The sequence below is a fragment of the Sorex araneus genome, chromosome 3, assembly GCF_027595985.1.
Source record: "Sorex araneus isolate mSorAra2 chromosome 3, mSorAra2.pri, whole genome shotgun sequence".
Taxonomy (NCBI): domain Eukaryota; kingdom Metazoa; phylum Chordata; class Mammalia; order Eulipotyphla; family Soricidae; genus Sorex; species Sorex araneus.
Genome location: NC_073304.1, coordinates 226,072,074 through 226,087,567, shown reverse-complemented (window position 1 = coordinate 226,087,567; position 15,494 = coordinate 226,072,074). Strand labels below are relative to the sequence as shown.

The window sequence follows — 15,494 nt, the reverse complement described above, 5'->3', positions numbered from 1 at the left end:
GGAGTGCCCCCTGGTGGTGCTCAGCCCCCCCTTGTGCATTGATTATTGAACAGGTGTCAGTCACATGCAAGGGCCTTAATCCCTCCGCTCTTTTTCCTTTTCCTTTTTTTTTGCTTTTTGGGTCATACCCGGCAGTGCTCAGGGTAACTCCTGGCTCTGCACTCAGGAATTACTCCTGGCGGTGCTCAGGGGACCGTATGGGATGCCGGGGACCGAACCCCGGTCAGCCGCGTGCAAGGGCAACGCCCTCCCTGCTGTGCTATCGCTCCAGCCCCCTGTGCTCTTTTTCTGATCCCATTATGTGACATTTTTAAAAAAGAGAAGAACAGTGCCAGTTGTCCTGAAAGATGACAGCAGCAACAGCAGAAATGATGCATCGGTTGTGTGGTGAAACACGGCCCCTCGGCAGACTGGGCTTCTGCAGGTCCAAGCACTGTTACTCATTTCACAGCTTCTTAACTGTTCGCTTACTTCCGGGGTCAACCCACTGAGCGGGGGAGGGGCAGTTTGTTTGTTTTTTCCCCTCCCGGGTTGGTTTTGGCAGGTGCCCTTGTCTCTCACTCAGACATGTGTCCCCGTTCCCAGAAGTGGCGGTGGTTTCTCACGCCGCGATGGCAGAGGGCATGCAGCGAGGAGAACGGGACCCGGGCGCTGACACCGTCGGGTGCGGCTGCACTCAGCTGTGGTTTCTGCCCCCAGAGCGGCTCCCCTGTCCGTCCGTCCGTCCGTCCGTCCGTCTGTCTGTGTGTCCCAGGGAGCACAGCTGCTGCCGCCTCTCTTCTGCACACGCAGCCCACACGCGAGCAGCGGGCACCCGGGCTTGTCGCCTGCTGGGGGTCTTCCCTGGCGACCCCCGCGCTGTCCCCGCGCGGAGCACTGGGCCTCGCTCTGGTCGTCCTCGTTCACCGGAAGTGAGGCTCAGGTGGGCAGCCAGGCTGCCGCCCCGCCCCGCCGTGCTCCCGACCGAGAGGGTCAGAGCAGAGCCAGCTCTTGGGGGCTGGAAGACCCCCTCCCGGGGCAGCGGGCTACAGTGAGCCTTTGCCTGGCGTGGATCCCTGGAGTGGCCCTGAGCACTGCTGGGTGTGGCCCCAAGTCTGTGGGCCCCCCCTCCCAAAAATAAAAATAAATAAAAGGAAGAAAGAAATCGTCCCCATTGCGGGCTGGGTCTCCTTGCCGAGAGCCTCTTCCCAGAGTTCCTCCTGGTGCGGGGACGCTGCCCGCTCGCCCGGCCTGGCCAGCTGCCCCGCGGGCCGGGCCGGGGGTCCCCGCGCTGAGTCCTCCTCCCCGGGCCCCTCCCCAGCACTCGCCCAGGGCCGGCCCAGGGAGGGTCTGGGAGGAGGGGGAGTGTCCGGTCCGTGGAGAGGCAGGGCCACCCGGGAAGCCTGGCCCTGAGCTGTGGGCGCTGCCCTGTCCCTGCCCTGTCCCTGCCCTCACAGCCGCCTCCCCAGGCTGGCCGGGCTCCCGGTCACATCCACTCACTGGTCACCTTGCTGCCTCTGTCACCCTGGCTCTGTGTGTTTGTTGGAGTTCTCTCTCCCTCTTTCTCCCCCTCTCTCCTCCCTCTCTCTCTCTCCCCCCCTCTCTCTCCCTTTCTCCCTCCCTCTCCCTCCCCCTCCCTTCCTCTCTCTCCCCCCTCTCTCTCTCTTCGTCTCTCTCCCCCCTCTCTCCCTCCCTCTCTCTCTCCCTCTCTCTCCCCCTCTCTCCTCCCTCTCTCTCCCCTCTCTCTCTCCCTCCCTTTCCCTCCCTTCCTCTCTCTCCCCCTCTCTCTTTGTCTCTCTCTCTCCCTCCCTCCCTCTCTCCCTCTCTCTCCCCCTCTTTCTCCCCCGTCTCCCCTCCCTCTCTCTTCCTCTCTCCCTCCCTCTCTTTCCCTCCCTGTCTCTCTCCCCTCCCTCTCTCTCCCACCCTCTCTCCCTCTCTTCCTCTCTCTCCCTCCCCCTCTCTCCCTCTCCCTCTCCCCTCCCTCTCTCTCTCCGTCAGTCTTCCTCTCTCTCCCTCTCCCTCTCTCACTCTCCCTCTCTCCCTCTCTCTCTTTCCCTCTCTCCCTCTTTCTCTTTGTTATTGTTGTTTCGTGGGCCATATGGGCTGTGCTCAGGGTTTGCTCCTAGCTCTGTGCTCAGGGATCACTCCTGGCTGTGCTCCAGGGATCATGTGGGATGCCGGGGATTGAACCCGGGTCAGCCACATCCACATGTCAGGCAGGCGCCGTCCCCACTGTACTGTCGCTCCACCACCCCCAGTTCCGGAGGCTCCTCACTGCAGCCCCCGCTGGAAACCCCTCTGACGCCCCCTCACTCTCTCGTCCTTTCCGTCCTCTTTCTTCCTCTCTCTCCCCCTTCCTCCCCTCCCCTCTCAAGCCCCTACTCCCTCTCCTTCTCTCCCCCTCTCTCACTCTCTCCCCCTCTCTCTTGGTCTCTCTCTGATTCTCTCCCCCTCCCCCCCTCTTCCCTGCAATGGAAGATTCTACACAGTCCGACAGCCTCACCCAGAACCAGACCCCCTGCTCCCCCCTACCCATTCTCCTCCCCCGCATCTTGGGGCTGGTTCCCACGCGCTGTGGCCGGGGAGGGTCCCCGTCCCCCCACCGAGAGGAGCCCAGATTCCGGTCTCTGTGTGAGGGACGCAGAGAGCTGGTCGCCGGTGGCTGCGACTGCCACTTGCCCCGTGTCCTTCTGGGTGACGGTGCTCCCCGCCCACGCCACTTGGCACCCTCGGGATCCCCCGCCCGCGTCCCTCCCAGCTTCTAATCCCGGCTCGGGCGCCTGAGGGCCGCAGCGCCTCTGCCAGGGCGGGGAGGAAGGAGGACGTTGTCCCGCGGGCGCTGTCAGGGCCCCGTGGTGTTTCCGTGTCGCCGGCTGTCTCAGGCTGACCGGGCGACCCACCGGGAAGCTCGCTGTGCCCTCTCGGCTTCTGAGGGCATTCGGCGTTGGAGGTGTCCTCGAACTGGACTCCTTGGAAAAATTGAAGGATTTTTATTTCTTTTTTTTTTTTTTTTTTGAGCCTGTTTGGGATTTTGTACCCCACACTCGTTGGGCGGATGGATCTGGGCGGGCTTCTGAAACTTTTCCCACATGGGGCCCATGTTTTTGGTTTTGTTTTTGTTTTAGTTGCAGGTGGGAGGTGGGCGCAGGTATTGGGACTTGGGCCATATCTGGTAGAAGCTTCTTTTGGCTCAGTGCCTGGGGCCATTCCTGGCAAGTGCTCAGGGTCTGGTGTCAGCCACACCCGCTGGCAGCCACATCCCAGCCACAACCAGAGACCCTCCCCTGGGTCTCTCCATCCCTCTTGACACCTTTTTTTGCCCCAGAAATCCAATGCAGGCTGAGCACTCCAGAAAGAGCAGGCTGAGCACTCCAGAAAGAGCGGGCTGAGCACTTCAGAAAGAGCAGGCTGAGCACTCCAGAAAGAGCGGGCTGAGCACTCCAGAAAGAGCGGGTCTTTGCCTGGCTGGTTGTATGTGTGAATCACATTTCAGTTGTTGAACGTGCAGAAACTTTCTGGTTGCCAGGATTACTGTGACACCCCCCCCCCACTTCAGTATAGCTCCCAATATAAGAAGGCTGGGTCTAGGGTTTAGATGACCTAAGGGACCCCCAGAGGGTGACGCCCCCCCCCACACACACGGTTCTCCTAAACCCAGGCCACGTTCCTGGGAGAGCGTTTCTCGCCCTTTCCTTCCTCTCCGCCAGCAGCTCCTGTTTTCTTGAGGAAGTGACCCCTGACAGCCCTTCAGACCAGCCCGGCTGGTTTCACCTCGGCTGGGATTAAAATCCCTCTCCTCCTTAACTCCTTCCCTTCTCTCCTTTTTCTCCCGCCCAGACCCTCTGGCTGCTGTTTGCTCCTCCCCTTCCTGGGCTCGCCTCCTCCCTCCCTCCGCCCCAGGGCCTGCCTGTCCTTCCCACAGATGACCTGCCCCTAGTCCCTCTGTCCCTTGTCCTCAGGTCAGCGCCCCTCCCCCTTTCAGGCCTCCTGCTGTTCTCTCCTCTCTGGGGGAGCACTCCCCACCCCACCCCCCAGGGGACTGGCTTCCCGCTCCCTCGCCTGGCCCGTTACCCCCTATCCTAAGCCAACCTCCCTTTGTTTTATTTATCTTTAATCAAAACAGCATCGGTTTGCGTCAGCCCAGCTCTCAGGAGCACTCTTCAAAAGTCAGCTCCCACGCCGCCAGCACGCCCCTCCAGCAGGCTGCCTAGGGTACCATCGCCCCATTTTATGCCCATTGAAGGTTTTTTTTGGGGGGGAGGGCTGTTGTTGTCTGTTTCCTAGCCTGGGGTCACCCCACACATGGCTGTGGGCTGTGACGCCTGGGAATCTGGCCTTCTCTTTTTTTTTTTTCTTTTTGGGTCACACCCAGCGATGCTCAGGGGTTACTCCTGGTTCTGCACTCAGGAATCACCCCTGGCGGTGCTCAGGGGACCATATGGGATGCTGGGGATCGAACCTGGGTCAGCCGTGTGCAAGGCAAACGCCCTCCCCGCTGTGCTATCGCTCCGGCCCCTGGCCTTCTCTTTTTGGCTGATTCCACTGAGCACGACACCCCCAGCTCCGTCCGTCCGTCCGTGTGTTGCAAGGCTTCGTTTCCCCTCCGGGCCGCTACTCCGCTGTGTAGAGCACTGTGTCGCCTGGCTCGTCTGTCTGTCTCAGGGCGCCCGGCCGTCTCTGCCGGGCCGTTGTAGGCAGCGCTGCACGGGACGCAGGCACGCTCGGGTCTTCTCAGATTGGTGTTTTTTGTATTTTTGTTTTGGGCTGGAGCGATGGCACAGTGGTAGGGCATTTGCCTTGCACATGGCCGACCCCGGTTCGATTCCTCTGCCCCTTCCAGAGAGCCCGGCAAGCTACCGAGCGTATCTCACCCGCACGGTAGAGCCTGGCAAGCTCCCTGTGGTGTATTCGATATGCCAAAGACAGTAACAACAAGTCTCACAATGGAGGCTTTACTGGTGCCTGCTCGAGCAAATCAGTGAGCAATGGGATGACAGTGACAGTGATTTTTTTGTTTTATTTTGCATCAGGGACCATGCCTGACAGTGCTCGGGGCTGACTCCAGGCTCTGTGCTCAGGGACCACTCCTGGTGGTGTTCAGGGGACCATTTAGGGTGCCAGGGATGGAGCCAGGGGCAGCGGCGTGCAAGGCGAGTGCCTGGTCCGTGGTGCCATCTCTCCATCCCCCTCTCTGCCGTTACAGCTTCCTAGAGGGGAAACTGCTGCAGTAAATCTCCATTCCATCCGGAGAACTCTCCGGACTGTTTCCGTAGTGGCTGAAACCCTGCACATTCCCATCCCACAGTATACAGGGGTTTCTCCTTCCTCGCACCCTGGCCAGCTCTCACTGCGTCTGTCTTGTCTTTGAGATATGGGACGTTCTCCTAGATCTTCGGAGAATGGTCTGTTCAGCTTTTCTGCCTCCTTTTACCTGGGATCTGTTTGGTGGTTGTTTTGAGTTTTATGGGTTTCTTTGATACCGTGAATATTAGCCTCTTGTCAGATATCCCTGTATCACTGTCATCCCGTTGTTCATCGATTTACTCAAGCAGGTGCCGGTAATGTCTCCACTGGTCCCAGCTCTGAGATTTTAGCAGCCTCTCCTTACTCGTCTTTCCCAATGATTGGAGGCTCTTTCGGGGTCCGGGGAATGAGACCTGTGATTGTTACTGTATTTGGCATATCGAATACGCTACAGGGAGCTTGCCAGGCTCTCCCGTGCGGGGGGGGACACTCTCGGTAGCTGGGTCTGGCGTGTGAAGTCCCTTGTCTCTGCCTCCTGTCCTGTTTTGAGCGGGGTGGGCCGCTCCTGCTAGTCCTGGGGTGGGCATGGACCCTGGGCCTCCCGAACGCTCGTCGCCCGGTGCCTCCGGAGCTCCGTGGGCCTCTTCGTGCAGTGTCCTCCTGTGCGCCAGCTGCCCCCGCTCCCCTCTCCTGGGAAGTCCTGTGACCCCGGGCACGAATGGCCCGTGGCTGAGCAAGCCACTGCTTGCTGCCATGTAAGGTCATCGGTCTGTCTGCAGGCTCGGTCCACTGTCCCTCTCACTTCGAAGCCGAGGACCAGGCTGGTGGCCAGTGTCTGCCATCCATTGTTAGGGTGGTATTTGGAATTATTCTAGCCGATAATTGCGAGTGCCGGGGCTGTCCTGCCCCTCCCCCCAAGGAGAAAGGGAGGGCGGGGGGACAGAGCGGGGCCGCCGGGAGCTGGCAGGGAGAGGGGCTTCTGACGACACACGGTAGCTGGGGCTGCGTTTCTGCTCATCTGGGCCTGAAGCACCGACCCGGAACATAACAAATCGTGGCTAACGGTGGCTTAGAAAAGACGCTGGTGGGGCCGGGGTGATCGTACAGCAGGTGGGGCATTTGCAATGTGTGTGGCTGACCTGTCAATCTCCCCGCATCCCGTATGGTCACCGGAGCATTGCCAGGAGTGATCCCTGAGCGCAGAGCCAGAAGAGTACTGCCAGGTGTGGAAAGGAAGGAAGGAAGGAAGGAAGGAAGGAAGGAAGGAAGGAAGGAAGGAAGGAAGGAAGGAAGGAAGCAAGGAAGGAAGGAGGGAAGGAAGGAGGGAGGGAGGGAGGGAGGGAGGGAAGGAGAGAGGGAGGGAGGGAGGGAGGGAGGGAGGGACGGAGGGACGGAGGGAGGGAGGGAGGGAGAAGCACCTCTTTCCTCCTACCCCACTGGACAGGCTCTCCTGCAATGGATTTTTTTTTTTTTTTTTTTTTTGCTTTTTGGGTCACACCCAGCGATGCTCAGGGGTTACTCCTGGCTCTGCACTCAGGAATTACTCCTGGCGGCGCTTGGGGGACCATATGGGATGCCGGGGATCGAACCCGGGTTGGCCGCGTGCAAGGCAAACGCCCTACCCGCTGTGCTATCGCTCCGGCCCTCCTGCAATGGATTTTTAAGAAACCGTTTTTGTGTGTTTCTCCTTTTTCATTAAAAAAAAAAAAATGTTTTTAAAAGTGGTGTGAAAAAGCTGCGTATGTCATGCACAGCAGCCAGCTTCGCTGTGGCCGTCAAGGGCAGGGCCTTCCCCTCCGTATTTTCCCGGACATTTGATCTTATTTTGTTTTGTTCTTTGGGGCTTGGGGGCCACACCTGGTGGGCCCCAGGGGCTGCTTCCAGCTTGCTGCTCGAGGACCAGAAGGTGCCAGAGAGGGGTCTCAGGGCTCCCTCAGGGCTCCCTCATGCAAAGCCCCTCCCAGTCCCCTGGCCCACAGCCCCCTCCCAGCCCACCCCCTGAGCCGTCTCCCTGGACTTTACAGTGGCACTGTAGCACTGTCGTCCCATTGTTTATCGATTTGCTCGAGGGGGCACCAGTAACGTCTCCATTGTGAGACTTGTTACTGCTTTTGGCATATCGAATATGCCACGGGTAGCTTGCCAGGCTCTGCCGTGAGGGTGAGATACTCTCCATAGCTTGCAGGCCTCTCCGAGAGGGACGGAGGATCGAACCCGGGTCGTCCTCATGCAAGGCAAATGCCCTACCCACTGTGCTATCGCTCCAGTCCAATGGATGGCCGAGCGACCTGACTTTACAGTAACCTCAAATATGAGTAGACAGACAGATTCCTGCCCCGGGCAGCTCTTCGGAGACTTTCCGTTTCTGGGTGCAGGCGTCCTCTCCACGAGGGAGAATGAGCTTGGATGCCCGTGCTCCCGGCACAGCGCTGAGGGTCTCTGATCACTGACCCCTCGTGTTCCGCGGCCAGCGTTGTCCGTGGAGTCAGAGTGAGCCAAACCCGGTGCCACCCTGCCCGGGAGCTCCCCTGGATGCTGCCTCCTCCTGCAGGCAGGCCACGGTGTATTCACATGGTTGAGGGCCTGCCTTTGACCGGGCAGCTCCTACCCTTCACCCCCCCAGATACACAAGACACACCAGAAGCACCCACCCGGGGGCTGCTTGCAGACCAGAGGGCCTGCGTGCACTCGGGCTTGGGTTCCCAGACATGCCGCATCATCAACTCGGAGAATGTGCAGGAGGCTGGATCTGGATTCCTGGGTTGCTGGCCCGGCCGGGAGGCTGCCAGGGCCGGAGGGAGAGCGCGGGGTGATGGTGGGCACGGAGAAGTGACGGAAAGATAAGCAGGGAGCATTGCGCCTGACAGCCAGACCACGCGCCGAGGGCCCCCGGGGCGCGGCAGCGGCCTCGCCTCTGCGGATTATCTTAATCTGAAGAGTCCACAGCGATGCTGACATGTGTCCTGACACCCAGCTGGCGTGTCCGCCTTGCACTGGGCTTCCTGGTCCGGGAGGGCATTCTGGAAGGACTCCGTGTTCAGCAGTTGCTGTACGGAACTTCAGTTCCCACACGAAGTCCATGTGGGACGGTGGCGAGGGGGCAGCCGTCAGAGGGCGAGCAGCCGAGCCGAGCCTCAGACGCCCACGGGGCGCCTCAGTCGGTGGTCACAGTAGTCACGGTTAAGAGGGAGAGCGGCGCTGCCCATTCATGTCATTTCCGACTGAATTAGGAGTGAAATGGGGGGAGGGGTGGGTGGAGTGGGGGGATCCCTGGGTGAGGGTGTGGTATCGGAATGGTGTATGCATGAAGCCCTGTCACTAACGGTACTGGAAGTCACAGTGCTCGGAGTAAGAAATTCTGTCTTAAAAGAACGACAGGGGTCAGAGAGATAGTACAAGGGGTCAGGTGCTTGCTTTGCACATGGCCAATCTGGATTAGATCCCTGGCACCCGAAATGGTCCCCCATCCCTGCCAGGAATAATCCCTGAGCACAGAGCCAGGAACAAGCCCAGAGCACTGCTGGATGTGCCAACTCCTCAAAACAATAAGCACTGTAGCACTGTCCTCCTGTTGTTCATCGATTTGCTCGAGCGGGCACCAGTAATGTCCCCATGGTGAGACTTGTTGTTACTGTTTTGGGCATATCAAATACGCCACGGGGAGCTTGCCAGGCTCTGCTGTGCAGGTGGGATACTCTCGGTAGCTTGCCGGGCTCTCCGAGAGGGGTGGAGGAATCGAACCCGGGTCAGCCACATGCAAGGCAAACGCCCTACCCACTGTGCTATCAGTCCAGCCCAATAGCAAAACAATAATAAAATAATTATAATTAGGAATGAACTCATTTCTTTTTTGGGGGAGGGGTGGAACTCCCAGCAATGCTTTAGGGAGGTGGCAGGGATTAGGCCCTAACTACCTAAGTCATTCGGATCTGACTATGTAACAGAATAGTCAGGTTTCTCTTACGACCGAGGACCCCGTGAAGGAGTCCCCGTGAAGCAGGGGCCAGGATCCGTCCGGAGCAGAGACGGACGGGGAGGGACGGGTCTGCCTCTGCCAAGCCCTGCCTGGCGGGGGGTGGAGTGTGTCTTCGGAAGGACCAGGGCCTGAGACAGGAAGTTGGTCGGGGGAGAGGAGAGGGGCAGCAAGTGTCCAGATTTGGAGAAGCGTCCAGGAGGTTGAATGTTACCAGACTTGGGTCTGATGGGACAGGGTTGAACAGGGTGGAGCCAAGGACCAGCCTGGCCTGGTGGAGTTGGGGCCCCGCAGCCTGCCTGGGCGGGGAAAGGGGGGACAGTCGTGTTGGGCTGCCCCAGAAGTGGCTGGACGTGGCCCAGGTTCGTGGCTCGTGGGGAGAATGCCGCCAGCCGCCCCGGAGCGCGCCGAGAAGGAGGACTGGCAAGCGTGTATTAGATTCAGCCCCTGGAACTTAGACTCCGGTTCTCAGGGTGGGGGTCCGAGGGGTGAGAGAGAGCAGGAAGGGGAAGCAGGGGGCTCAGAGCAATGGTTTCCAGAGAGCAGCATCAGAATTACCTCAAGCTCGTGAAAAGCATCAATAGTCTGGCTCTCTCCCCCCTCCCCTGTCGTGGAATCCACTGCTGAGAAAAGGGCCCCGGGAGCAGCAGTTTTCACAACCCCCCAGGAGCCCGACTTGCCGGCAGGAGTGTAGATTGGCACCACGGCCCGGGGGCTCCGGGCACGTCTGGATCAACTTCCCCAACAAGGGGATTTTCACTGGGCACCCCCACACCTTTTTCCTTCTGTAGTTTGTGTGTGTGAAGCCCTAACATCCCCAGTACCCCCTTAAGTCACCCCCCACCACACACACACACACACACACACACACACTTGAAAATTGCAGGGAAAAGCAAAACCACAAACCACCTTTCGTGGCATGTTTTTTTTTTTAGATGATGCTTTTCTTCACTTGCTTTTTAAAATTTTGCCAGCTTTCCAAATTGTTTTTATAGTTTTTTTTTTTTCCCCTCTTTCTTTTGGGGTCATACCAGTGATGCTCAGGAGTTCCTCCTGGCCCTGCACTCAGGAGTCACTCCTTGCCGGTGTCAGGAGACTGTATTCGATGTTGGGATGAAACCTGGGCCGGCCGCATGCAAGGCAAACGCCCTACCCGCTGTGCTATCACTCCGGCCCCAGCTTTCCAAATCTTTCCCCGCTGCAACCTTTCAGAGTCTAGAGAAGTTCAGGCCAACGCGAGAGAGGCTTGTCCAGGGTTGCCCCGGCCTGCCCTCAGCGACAGGGGGCAGCACACTGCCACCGTCGGTTTTCCCAGTCTCTCTGTGGCTGCCTTTGGTAGTGTTTCAGACGGATCCTGAATCTGAATGATTTATTGAGGGGCAGGGGGTACACTCTTGACTCGGGTCTAACCCAAAGCTCCTGCAAGCCAAGCCAGTGCTCCAGCCCTTAGAGCCAGCCCCCAGCCCTGCAAATGATTTATTTTGAGGTGGGGGTGGAGTGGGGGACACACCCAGCAGTGCTCAGGGCTTACTCCTGGTGGTGCTCAGGATTGAAGGGTCGTCAGCCAGCGCGGGACAAGCGCCTTAACGCCTGCGCCATCTCTCCAGCCCCACACGGTTCTCAGGGAAGAGAAACCCACGGGCCCCGTCACGGCCCGTGCCGGCACAGTGCTCGAGAGTCTGCAGAGCTGGGAGTGTGGGCGTGCATTACCTGGCCTGCGGGTTTGTCTCAGGGACCTTACATTCCTGTGGGCAGAGAGGCCCAGGGGACCCCCAGGTGCTCTTCCTGGACTTCCCTCCTCCTCGCCCTGGAACAAAAGCCTGGCTCTGCGGCACCAGTGGGGGTGTCGCCCGCCCGCCCTGGCCCTGGCACCCAGAGCCTTCTCCCGCAGCACCGTGGGGACGTGGAGCCCCAGGGCCGGGTGCAGAAGGTCCCCAGATGGAGAAACTGCCCCCAAAGAAGAGGCTCTGTGTTGAGGGGAGACCCCAGCCGTCCGTGGGGTGGGGCAGAGAGAGCCGTGCCCGCTGGACGACCCCGGGGTTCCCCGTGTCGTGCTCGCCCCGGCTCTCGTGGCTTCAGTGCTGCCTCGAGGTGACCAGCAGGAATCGCTCCCTCCCCTGGGCACGGGGGGGGGGGGGCCGGCGCCCTGATTTCCTGCCTCTTGCATCAGTCTGTTTGTGAGCGTGTGCCGAGCCGTGATTGACGGGAACACAAACAGGCCCGCCGACCGGCCCGCGAGTTCCTCGTTTCCTCCGCTGTTTGCGGTCAGGCACGTGGTTTGCAGTGGGCAGGCCCCCCGTGGAGCGGGTGCCGCGGTGGCCGTGGACCGTGGCTGCCGTCCTGGGGCAGCTGGGCCTGGAGAGCACTGGAGCACGCTCTTCTCCCAAGCCCGAGGACCCCGGGCACGGCCGGCTCCCTGTCCCTCTCTGCACACTTGCTGTGTGTGTCCCCGGCGTTGAAGCCCCCTCAGCAGGCCGAGGGTCAGTATTGCTGGGGTCCTCTGCAGGTGCCTGTGGCCGCATCACGCTCCCCTACCTCAGGAGCAGCCTTTCCGTGTGTGTGTGTGTGTGTGTGTGTGTGTGTGTGTGTAGAGGGGTGGCGATGGACAGAATGGCCTTTGATTACCATAAAGATGAGACCAACTTGGAGGAAAAAAAAACCTGTTTTTCAACTTAAGAAGCAATGCCGTTCACATGGTGATTCAATAAAATAATAAATAAATAAACAAACAAAAAGAAGCAATGCCGGGGGGCTGGAACAGTAGCACAGCGGGTAGGGTGTTTGCCTTGCACATGGCCAACCCGGGTTCAAATCCCAGCATCCCATATGGTCCCCTGAGCACCGCCAGGAGTAATTCCTGAGTGCAGAGCCAGGAGTAACCCCTGTGCATCGCCGGGTGTGACCCAAAAAGCAAAAAAAAAAAAAAAAAAGCAATGCCGGGGCCTCCCCAGAAATGCTGGGAAATAGAGAAAAGGCGGGGGAGGCTAGCACCCAGAAAAGGTAGCCAGGCCAGCGAGACATGGCCACTCAGCGCCACCTGCGCCCTCGGTATGCACACATACTGTCTCTCCTCAGCACCACCGCACCGAGAGTCGTGTGTGTCTGGACAGTTTCTGAGTTTCCTCGGAGAAAGCCTGGTTTTCCGCCAGGCGGGCATGTCACAACCTAACCCGACTATGGGACCGTCGGGTTCTCTGATGGAGCTGTGAGCATCTTTGTAGAGAAAGTGTTTTCTAGATTGTTGGTGAGGGTTTGGGCCACGCTCGGGGACTCCTGGGCCTGCACTCAGGAAGCACCCTCAGCCGATGCGCAGACGACCATATGGGATGCCGGGGATTGAACGTGGGTCAGCCGCGGGCAAGGCAAACGCCCGACCCACTCTGTTATTACTCCGGCACATCACTCCCGAGAAAGTGTTTTCTAGGTCTTTAATGCTTAAATCAGATTATTTTTAGAAATGGAATCAAAACATCAAAAGGCATCAAGGAGAAAGAATGTTTGACAGCTTCTCAGCCCACCCCAAAGGCTGGTCAGTTACCATCCAGATAGATTCTCATCAGCAAAATTGATTTTCTGTACGTACACACACATTACGCAGCCAACCCGGGTTCGATTCTTCCGTCCCTCTCTGAGAGCTCGGCAAACTACCAAGAGTATCCCGCCCCCACGGCAGAGCCTGGCAAGCTACCTGTGGCAGTTAACGAAAACAGGAACAAGTCTCACAATGGAGACATTACTGGTGCCCACTCGAGCAAATAGACGAACAACAGGATGACAGTGATGCAGCGCTACACACACATCTACAGGCACACAGCCAGCTCTGCTCAAGGGCTGACACATTTGCACAGAACTTGGCCTGATTCAGCCACTGGTGCTCCTGCTGGCCTCACCTGGTGGGGGGTTGAACCAGGTGTGGCCAGTTCCGTGCCAGGGGTCAACCCTAGCCTTGAGCACGCAGGACACTCGTGCCCTGTCCCATGGACGCTCTCCCCAGCCTGTGGAATCGATCTTGTTGTGTTGTTGTGACTTGGGGGCTGTGTCGTCTGTGCTCAGGGCTTGGCTCTGCACTCAGAGCCCTGGGGACCGACCCTGGGTCGGCCCTCCCTGCCGTGGAGGAAGTGTCGTCTAGGTGGTTTGTTGGCTTTGGTTACGGCGAGGCTGTACAGGGCGAGCGCCCTCCCTGCTGTGCTCTCTCCCCGGCCCCTCCAGTCCCAGTTCCTACACCACAGTCTGGCTCTACCCCACGAGAATCTCAAGCATCACTCGGGCGTCCGACGAGGTGATGGTTTTGGTCTGAAGGTCCTGGATGTGTCACATGGGGACCCCCCCCCCCGCCCAGTCCTCTGTGGTGGTTTTGTGTCCACCCCCAAGTTAGACACACGCTTCCTGGCTGGCATTCTCTCTCTGAGCTCGGGGACAGCCCCGAGTCACGTGTCTGTGTGCCTGGGCCGTCCGTGAGGTGCCGGCGCCCGCCTGACCTGCCTCTGCTCTTCTCTCCCACAGATCCGGTTCTGCAGGTTCCGACCCACGTGGAAGAGTAAGTTTTCTGATCTGCTTCATTTCTACCCCTTCATTCACGTTCTTAATTATTCAGTCCCTAGCCGAACTTGTGGCTGAAAGTACATGTATGCACAGACCTAGGATTTAGTGGAGATTTAATTAGGATGTTCAGGGTGGGGGGGGCGGGGTGCCAGTTCTTTGGGGCAGGGGTGGGGGCTGGGGTTGAAATGGTTTATTTGAGATGAGACTCAAGTCCAGTTTGTTTCGTTCTGAGGGTGGCAGGATGGTGTCACCCATGCAGTGCTTAGGAAGCCCAGGGACCCCTCCCAATGATTCTCTTGTTTGTGTGTGTGTGTGTGTGTGTGTGTGTGTGTGTGTGTGTGTGTGTGTGTGTGTGTGTGTGTGTGTGTGTGTGTGTTTGGGCCATACTGGGCAATGCTCAGGGGTTACTCCTGGCTCTGCACTCAGGAATCACTCCTGATGGTGTGCTCAGGGGACCATATGAGATGCCGGGAATCAAACCTGGGTCGACTGCATGCAAGGCAAATACCCCACCTGTTAATGCTATCACTCTGTACCCACCTTCCCTCCATACACACATCACACACACACACACACACACACACACACACACACACACTTTTTTTTCTTTTGGTTTTTGGGCTGCACCCAGCCATGCTCCTGGCTCTGTGCCATGCCAGGGATCGGACCCAGAGGCCTCCCTCATGCAGAGCCATGCTCGGCCCACGGAGCTGTCTCTCTTGCCCCTGGGGCCTTCTCTTCACCTCCCACCAGGCCCTGGGCGCCAGGCACTGACCGTCTCCCGTGCCCCTTCCGAGGCAAGCACTGACCACCCGTGCGGTTTTCTCCCTCCGCCGCCAAGGGCCAGCCCACCCCCCAGCACTGCCTGGGCTCCCCTGATGCTTACCCTTTCGCCCCAGGCCTGCCTTCCTCCCGGACCCCAATGACGGCAGCTTGTACACGCTCGGAGGCAAGAACAACGAAGGGCTGACGGTGAGTGTGTCCAGCCTGTGTCCCGGGGTCCTAGCTGGTCACCCACAAGCAGAACCACATGGGACGTCCTGACTCAGGTGGTGTGGCGCAGTGTCCCTCGCCCACACCTTTGCACCCTTGGGGCCAGCCCCCGTCACAGTGCAGGGGGCGGGCAGCCCGGGGAGCAGGGCTGGCTCTGGGTAGTGGACCACTTTTATTTTTTTTAGAAGAGGGGTGGGGAGAATGGCTGAGATGAGAAAACTGGGAAAAGAAAGAGTGTTTGTGGGGGGGTAGAGGTGGGGGCAGCATCAGAATTTTCAGATGCGGCTGATAGTGTGTCTGAAATTGGTCTGAGCAGCCTGGGACTCTGCTAAGGTCACTCTTTGGTTTTTGGCCACACCCGGGGAAGCTCAGGCGTTGCTCCTGGCTCTGCACTCAGGAATCACTCCTGGCGGTGCTTGGGGGACCATCTGGGATGCCGGGGATCAAACCTGGGCCGACCAGGTGCAAGGCAAGCACCCTACCCACTATACTATCCTTCCGGCCCCCTGGCTGTGTCCCTTTAAACCTGTACAATCCAGTTAACTGCCTCCCCGGTTCTGGACCCCCCCCCCAGGAAAACGTGTGTGTCCCTGAGTTCACCAGAGGACACACCCAGTGTCCCGTGACTCTGTGACTGTCAGAGAGTGAAAACCACTCAGGAGCGTCATCAGAGGGGACGGCAGCCGTGTCCAGGGACAGGCCCCAGCGTCAGGGCCCTCAACCAGCGGCAGCTGCGGGGACCATGCGCGCATGGAGGCGCCCC

At 59.1% G+C, this 15,494-nt stretch overlaps 1 protein-coding gene across 1 annotated transcript in view; it reads left to right on the top strand.

Moving 5' to 3' along the window:
• ERN1 (endoplasmic reticulum to nucleus signaling 1) overlaps positions 1–15,494 on the top strand; it is a 75,982-nt gene that overhangs the window by 36,623 nt on the left and 23,865 nt on the right. The window contains exons 3-4 of the mRNA XM_055133374.1: positions 13,700–13,733; positions 14,638–14,710. Of these exons, the coding sequence (XP_054989349.1) occupies positions 13,700–13,733; positions 14,638–14,710 (107 nt within the window). The remainder of the gene's footprint in view (positions 1–13,699; positions 13,734–14,637; positions 14,711–15,494) is intronic.